Source organism: Cydia fagiglandana, chromosome Z (assembly GCF_963556715.1).
Source record: "Cydia fagiglandana chromosome Z, ilCydFagi1.1, whole genome shotgun sequence".
NCBI lineage: Eukaryota > Metazoa > Arthropoda > Insecta > Lepidoptera > Tortricidae > Cydia > Cydia fagiglandana.
Genome location: NC_085959.1, coordinates 28,513,528 through 28,521,442, shown reverse-complemented (window position 1 = coordinate 28,521,442; position 7,915 = coordinate 28,513,528). Strand labels below are relative to the sequence as shown.

Below are 7,915 nucleotides of genomic sequence, written 5' to 3'. Positions count from 1 at the left end.
CGCAGGTCTGCGTTCAGGACTCCACACTCGCGTTCGCGGCTTCGCCCGGGATTCACGCGCATAGTCTGGAGGGGGCTTATCATCAGATGCCTGTTGATATACAATAATTGGCCAACGAGACGGCTGTATGTAGCCCACCGAGCCCGGCTGAGTCTTCAAACTGAAAACTTGGCAAATTGCGAATTTATGTACCTATATAAGTTGGAATCTGAACGCTTCTTATAACGTCACATCCAATCGCGATCGCGAATTTCAGCTGTCATCGATCTTGCCTTGCGTGGGTTGTCAAAAAATGACGATTGTTTAACAATATTGTTTATAGTGTTACAATTCATTCATTTCAAAACCCTTATAATATTTGAATTAAAAATGTTTTGTTGCCTAAAGGGCTGTCTCAACGGCTTTAACCTGACACCAACTGTTCCTATTCGTATCAAGGAGAATCCTGTGCAGCTGGATACTTTACACATGGGTATTTCACATTTTCGTTAATCAGAACATGTTCCTCATCATCAGAACATCATTCCTAGATAACATTAATGAAATATTTAAAGTCTATTAGTTTGAATGCCTGGAACAAGAGTGCGCGGTGTAGTTTACATTGGTCATCGCATTTTAATAATACGACATGGGCAAGGGCAGAATCCGCTCTGTGTACACCCTTACATTTCATTAAAATGTCAAAAGGGCCTCTAAGTGTTGGCTTCGACTTCGCCCACGCCTCCCAAATATCCGAAACTGTTCTGTGATAGGTAAAGACATAATTATAGTTGAATTTTTTTAAGCTGACCCTTTATTAATAAGTAGTTCAGCCTATTTAAGTCTCACTGCTGCACAGGCCTTATCTCATGCACGAGAGAGCATGGATCATAGTCCCCACGCTGGCCCAACGCACCCCGGTGCAATGGGGACTTCACACACCTACAACATGGCAAAAACACATCTAGTAGAATTACCATAGAAAAGATTTACTGAACAAAGTGTTCTGTTTTCAATAAAATTAAGTTATAAATGTAACAATATAGTGGAGCCAATTGAATTAGACTTAAATTGTACTGTGCATCTCAGCTCTTAAGATATATTATATCAAACCTTACATTCTAATTGTACAATTATAGGGCATGAGGTGGTAGTGGTGAAAGGAGGGCAGCGAGTGTGTGGGTCGGGCTGCGCGCTGGGCAATGCACCGCTGGTGCAGAACAAGGCATACTTCGAGGTGAAGCTGCAGCAGGGTGGTGTGTGGGCGGTGGGCCTGGCCACAAGGGACACTGACCTCAATAAAGTACATGGTAATTTATTTTTCATTAGCATTGCATTACATTTTTCAGCTTACCATACTCGGAATAACAACCTTTATAAAAATTATGCTTTCCTCAAAAATATTCTGTAAACATAAACTTATTAGGTGTTCTTTAAACCATCTTGTGATTTGATGGATTCCCATATTTGTTTTTAAATTGTATACAAGGTAAAAAATAAATGCATTCCCATTGCCAGGGAGGTTTTGGGATTATACTGAGCAACTTTTACTATAGGACCAACCCAGATGCCGCAAAAAATTTTTAGCTGTTTCATACATTTTGGCTGGGCCATTTTCTATTAGAGAGTAAATTTTTTTTTCGTGTATTGTGGTTGGACCCATAGTAAAAGTTGCTCAGTATAATCCCAAAACCTCCCTGGCAACTGGAATGCAGTTATGTTTTAGCCACCATGTTGGACAACCTTTTATTTAATAGGTGAAACTTTACCATATGATTTAATAAGCTGATGCAACAATATTCTGCTGTTTTTTTAAATCTACTACACAATATGCATTTTTAGTAAATAGGTTTGCCTTTCCATGACCTTGTTGAATATTCTTCTTCTTCTTCTTAAAATGCCCCAAGCCATAAAAACAAGTCATCATGTTCATCAAAAATTTCAGTAACTAGTTCAACACTAGTGAAATGCATGACACAAACTTGTTCAGTCACACTGCCACAATCATAACCCTTTCCTTTGGCTTAGGGTTTGGGTTAATCTATTCTAACAAGTATTGTGTTTGTCATGCGCTATTTTAGTTAGAAGAAATTACTGCCCTGGACTCCTTATACAATGCCATGTCCAAGTAGGGTGCAATGTTGCCTCAGCATGAATCACCATGCTGAATAAAGTACACAGTATATTGTGCTGTCGGCATAACTATGCCAATAATATTATGACACTGATTTCTTAGAAGGTCATGGCGTAGGCTGAATGCTAATTCTAACAGTGGAGGGGTAAAGTATTTTTTAATTATAATGAAATAAATTACTAAATAGCTGATGCAATACATCCGTAATACGTTTGTATTACGTCCATGCAAAACTTAAAAATGATTATAACAATTGTTGAAGCTAAGCGACAGTCTTTTGTTTGCGTGAGCGAAAGTTAGCAAGTACCTATTTACCATAACTGTAGCAAATTCGCCATTAAACTGGTTGGCCGCATGTTAAGCGAAAGTTTCCTATGACATCATACAGTGAATACCATGTTTATTTGCCCTAGCTTTAAAATCTAATATTTGTTTGTAAGTTTCTAAAAGGAAGTTAAATTATTTTGCAGAATATGCCTTTGCGGCCGATTATTTTATGCCCATTCCTTCCAATGTTGACCCAAATATTCGTGTGGTATAGGGTATTCAAGTTTATGCTAAAAATTGGATATTGGTGTCTTGTACTAGTTTTTAGGGTTTCGTACCCGGGTAAAGACACAGGGTACATTCCATTGACCCAGAACTATGAAATTTGACACTAAGAATATACTGATGTATACAGAAATTAATTGGTTTATTAGAAAACACAATTCAGCTTAAGGGGTGATTCACTATGGAGATTTTTTTAATTAATAACTTTATTTGAATAACATGATGTCTTACATATTTTCGCTATTCTCTGATTCTCACGAGGCTAGTAGGAGGAATTGAGCTAAAGGTCGCCGGCCTCCGCCTAGTCATGGCACGGTGATCCTTGCCGCGTCTGCACGTGACTTTCTCAGCGGCTCATAAGCACGTGGTGTTACCATTGCAGGCGGAGTGGACAAAGAGTCGTGGTGCCTGAACAGCGACGGCACGGTGCGGCACGGGAACGAGGAGCTGTACCACCTGTCGCCGGCGCCGCGGGACTCGCCCACGGCCGACCTGCTGGTGGCCATGGACACCCCCGCGCCCGCGCCCGCGCCCTGCGACGACGCCAACCCCTTCGCAGTCATGCCAGTCGAGGGCGACACCATCGGACTCGCCTACGACCATGTCGAGCTCAATTTCTTCGTAAATGGAAAAAACATGGAGATACCTGTTAGGAATATCAGGGGGACGATTTATCCCGCTTTATATGGTGAGTAAGCTTCAAGATTTATGGTTTTTGTGTTAATATGCAAATAGTTTTAAATTTTTTATCTATAATAGGAGTTTTTTCGAACCGTAAAAATGCGAAATATGTAAAGGGGGTTGCGGCATGAAAAAGATAAAAATACTGATCTTTATACGATTTGTTCTATGACAATCTATTAACACTAAGATTTATTATTCATACTATACTAAGAGCTCTACCACACACTGCAAAGAAATGAGCCCAACATTGTAGATAGGTACATAAACGTATATTAGTAATAGGTATATTCTAAAAAAAATCAACATTAAACTGATGGAACGTGGCGAAAGCGGGAACATTCCCACCAGTCACGTGAGATGGAAAAAAAATCAATCGAGCTTTTTACATCTGCAGCCGGTTCTTAATTGCCTATTGTCTATCTTAATTACAGTTGACGATGGCGCGATATTGGACATTATACTGGACAACTTCCTGTACCCTCCTCCGACGGGCTACGAAAAAATCATGGTGGAGCAATCCCTGCTCTAACAGAAGAGACAAGGAATGTGTGCATGGACACTCGAGTGTGCGCGCGTGCGGGCCGCGACTCGCGCCCCCCGTACCACGCTTACTGTACTGAAGTGTGTATCGCTGTGCAACGGCATCTTTACTTAACCTACACCTCAACGGGAAAGGTACGCGCCATTTAAAATTAGGCCGGAGCCCCACTGCTGCGCACGCTACATCCACGGCCCACGTTTTAATACAAACCGTGGGCAAGCCCACGAAATTTTGTATAGGAACGTGGGTCGTGTACATAGCGTGCGAAGCAGTGGGGCTCCGGTCTCACCATCATGTACTGCTACCACGTTAATATAAACATTATTAAGCAGACCAAGCTTAGAGCCTAACTAGTGACTAGACAAAATATTTTAATACATTGATCGATTGTAAAAAGAAAATGAATCGCAATATTACCGCAATTGATTTCCCCTGAGGATCACAACCTACTCGAAAAAGCGCCGTGGTGTGATACATCTACTGACGAAGACATTATTTATTATTGTCTTACTAATAAACATTTTTAAGTGACGTAATAGACGTTCACTTTTCTGATTTTTCGTACAAACATTTCGAGTTGCTATTACGACAGATAAAATATATTTTAAGACTATTATTTTACATTATAATGCTTTTGACAGTGCAGTGCCCTGATCCGCATATTAAGGGTTTTCGTACGTGTCGCATACTATCTATACTATTAAATACTACTTACTTATCGCAAATGAAGCACCATGTTCGTTATTTACATTCCTGCCAATTCGTTGGGAAGAACCTCTTGGGAAGTAGACTCGAAAAATATATTGTCCCGTGATAGCTATAAATACTGGCGAAGAAGGATTGATAATATCGCAATAAGATTTGTATATATAAACTTTTATGTTGTGTTTACTTAGATTTTCTTAAAATCTCGAAGGTCTGTTACAGACGGACTGCAACCCGACTGCAACTTGTATGGAAACTGCATGCCAACGTTGCAGTTCGCGTGCACTTAACTTGCAGTTCCCGTAAAAATTGCAGTCGCCTTGCAGTCAGTCTGTATCGGCCCTAATGAAGTCAGTGGACAGCGCATCATTTGACTTAATTCTACTGATTATTGTACAATGTATATAATAACTCTATATTGCACACCTCAAATAACAGAAGATGATATAAACAACTTAATATTGTAACAATACTTGTGTAAGAAGAATGACACTAACGCTAGACGAATAATAATAGCTATTCATATTACATATTTCATATCATATACATTTAGATATGTAAGACGTAGACCATAAAATATACAGCGTGGAAGAATTTATTGATCTCGCCCAACGTGGGAAACTTAGAAACCTTCCTTAGCTAGATACATTTTTTTAAAAGGTTACAATTTATTTATTATATTTATCTGTATGTCAATTGATATCCGTTAGTGACGTTCCACGGCAAAAGGTACCTCATGGCGGCTGGCGCTTTACGTCGCATAGCGCCGTAATAATATTGGAGCGGCGTTAATAATAGCGTACCTTTACCCGTGGGACGTCATATTTATCATTTGTCTATCAATAATATAAGCTCTGTTCTATATTCCAGACACAAAATTACTGTTATTATCCTGTCCAATCTTGTCCAGATTGGACAAAAAATAAATTAAATGCAGTCATTCCTAAGAAATAATGATATACATATAATAAAGTTTTTAAATATAAAATAATTGCAAACCCCGAAATAACCGCATAATCCACATACTAAAAATCATCAACTTATGGCATTTTCCAAATTATCCGTCATATCGTCAAAAATCTATGCAATTTTTTTTAGTATAAAAGGTCGGAAAATGTATTAAATTAGGTACTATAAAAATACAGGAACAAATCGATTTTATCTAATTATGCGTAAAATTATATTATGTATGTTTTTGTTGTGTAGGCTGCATTCATCACTGGGTTAACCATATGAGATTAAAGTTACAATATGTTATAAGATGAAGGCCCTGCGACCCAATAATGTCTTCCACTTTGTATACTTACAAGATATAGTGTGTATTGTTTGATCTGATCTCTGTTAAAAGTTGTTTAGATTTGTTCCTTACGTGACAGTATTTTTAATTTAGTAATTTAATACAGATGGGTAGGGTTATGATGGAGCTTATGGTGATTTTCATCTGACTTCCGGAATTATCCGACATACTAAAATTACCAGAATCCACCTTACCTCGTGTTTACATAGTTCGAGACTAGTATCATCAGAATCGAGTCAGGGACGCGTTTCCAGCGCCGACCGTGGCTCGCATCGCAGATATCTTAAGATCTAAATGTCTCTGGACTCTGCTTATTGCATTGTCTCTAAATATGTTAAGTATTAAATACAGATTTCATTCGAACAAAAACAATATGATCTGAAATCATAGACAATAATCAGATTTTTTTAAATGAATGCCGTTCATTCATCATTCTTTCCATAAAGACTGTATCGTTAAGTATAGGGACAGACAAAACCTGTGCCATGTTTATCAAAAGCTTGTAACTTGTAATACAAGTGGAAGTCACTTTCTAACAAAAGCTATCAAAAAGGGACTTCCGCTTGTATTAAAAGTTACAAGCTTTTGATAAACAGGACACTTGTCTAACTGTTGGCATGTGTATTATTTTGTATTACTATGTTCTAAGAGTTTGATCTGAGGGTATTTTTAAGCTATATCTGATTTAAGAAGGTTTGACATTTTTTTTATTTTAGGGACTTTATGATGCTTTTAATACCGTATAGCAAATACAGTCCGGGCAAGCGTATCGAGCTGGATTTGAGACTATTTCACCGAATCTTTGGTACGATTTAAAGTAACAATAGGTTAATAGGCTTCCAAAACATGTTATCTAAGTGTCCTCTTCATGACTGTTCAATTGAGCAACTGCGGAATAAATGTAGTGAATTTTTATTTTTACATAAAAACGATTTTTCACCCTACGTTTTGGAATCCCTTCAATTTCTGATGCAAGCGTAATGACGGAGACAGCTAGAAGAATAAGCTTAAAACCAAAGCCTAACGGACATTCATGGCGTAGATCCATCGCTAGAGCGGGTCGATAGAAACGCTCCATAATAGTTATATTAGATGTCAAAGTTATAGTTGACGTAAGTAGCATGCCATATTCTCTAAAAGGCCACCATGCACAGATCCTAAACTTTTTTTTTAACGAAAAGAAATGCTTAGACTATGTCCAGATGTTTCGCTATACGAATCATGTGTAATTGCTGTTTACATAGTACGATTTTTTTGTGTGATATTGTCTTGTTCGCATACCGCAAATTTTCTTCTAGTATTTGTCCGCACTCGCTATTGTTACTCGAGAGGATTGGGTAAATTTCGTCCAAACCATATGCTTTACGTCGAGCTCCCAGGGCGAAATGTGTACCTTATTAAAGCACTAATTAAACACATGTGTAGTTTTGAAATAAAAATATAACACCAAAAAATAACGGCTAAGTAAAGTTGTCCCTATAATTAACGATACAGTCTTTACACCTATCTCAAAATTGCGTAAACCTATTAGTATTGCTATACTCTTCTCCATATGCTTATTGGTTAACCCTGTAACAAAATAATCTACTTACTACTTTCAAACTATTAATCAAAATCTATTTTTGTATGAATGTAGTATTTTAATGAAAATTAATGTATATTCATAATCGCGTATAAAAACATTATGATATCTACATTATCTACTTGTCATGATATGACATGCTAAAGTATTTATTATGTGAATGTATGAATAGGAATTTACTATGCTTAGATAAGCGTATTTCTAGCGGTACGAGGGACAAAACGACGACTGGCTATGATAACTGGAGGGATATTGAAATCATAATTCGTGTGTGCTTTAAACTTAGCTTAAAATTTGTATGTGATGAAATAAGTAGACACTGTTAAATTCATTTGGTGAGATTGTAATATATAAAAGTTGCTGTCATTTAGGCAATTGCGTCAATGCGAGGGCAGCAGTTGTCAGTAAATTAAGTCGGTAAAGGCATCATGTACGATTCAC

The 7,915-nt window shown here is 37.7% G+C and overlaps 1 protein-coding gene across 1 annotated transcript; it reads left to right on the top strand.

The window, feature by feature from the left end:
- The first annotated feature begins 281 nt into the window (after positions 1-281).
- Positions 282-3,960, top strand: LOC134678259 (SPRY domain-containing protein 7). The gene is made up of 4 exons (XM_063536741.1): positions 282-472; positions 1,119-1,289; positions 3,048-3,353; positions 3,781-3,960. Exons 1-4 carry the CDS (start codon positions 370-372, stop codon positions 3,876-3,878), a joined length of 678 nt encoding a protein of 225 aa, XP_063392811.1. The 5' UTR covers positions 282-369; the 3' UTR covers positions 3,879-3,960.
- Positions 3,961-7,915: the final 3,955 nt, after the last annotated feature.

Coding starts and splice junctions, on each gene's coding strand:
- LOC134678259 (XM_063536741.1), top strand. CDS start 370: ATGTTTTGTTGCCTAAAGGGCTGTCTCAACGGCTTTAACCTGACACCA. Junction 473..1,118: donor GCTGGATACTTTACACATGG/GTATTTCACATT, acceptor GTACAATTATAG/GGCATGAGGTGGTAGTGGTG. Junction 3,354..3,780: donor GATTTATCCCGCTTTATATG/GTGAGTAAGCTT, acceptor TCTTAATTACAG/TTGACGATGGCGCGATATTG.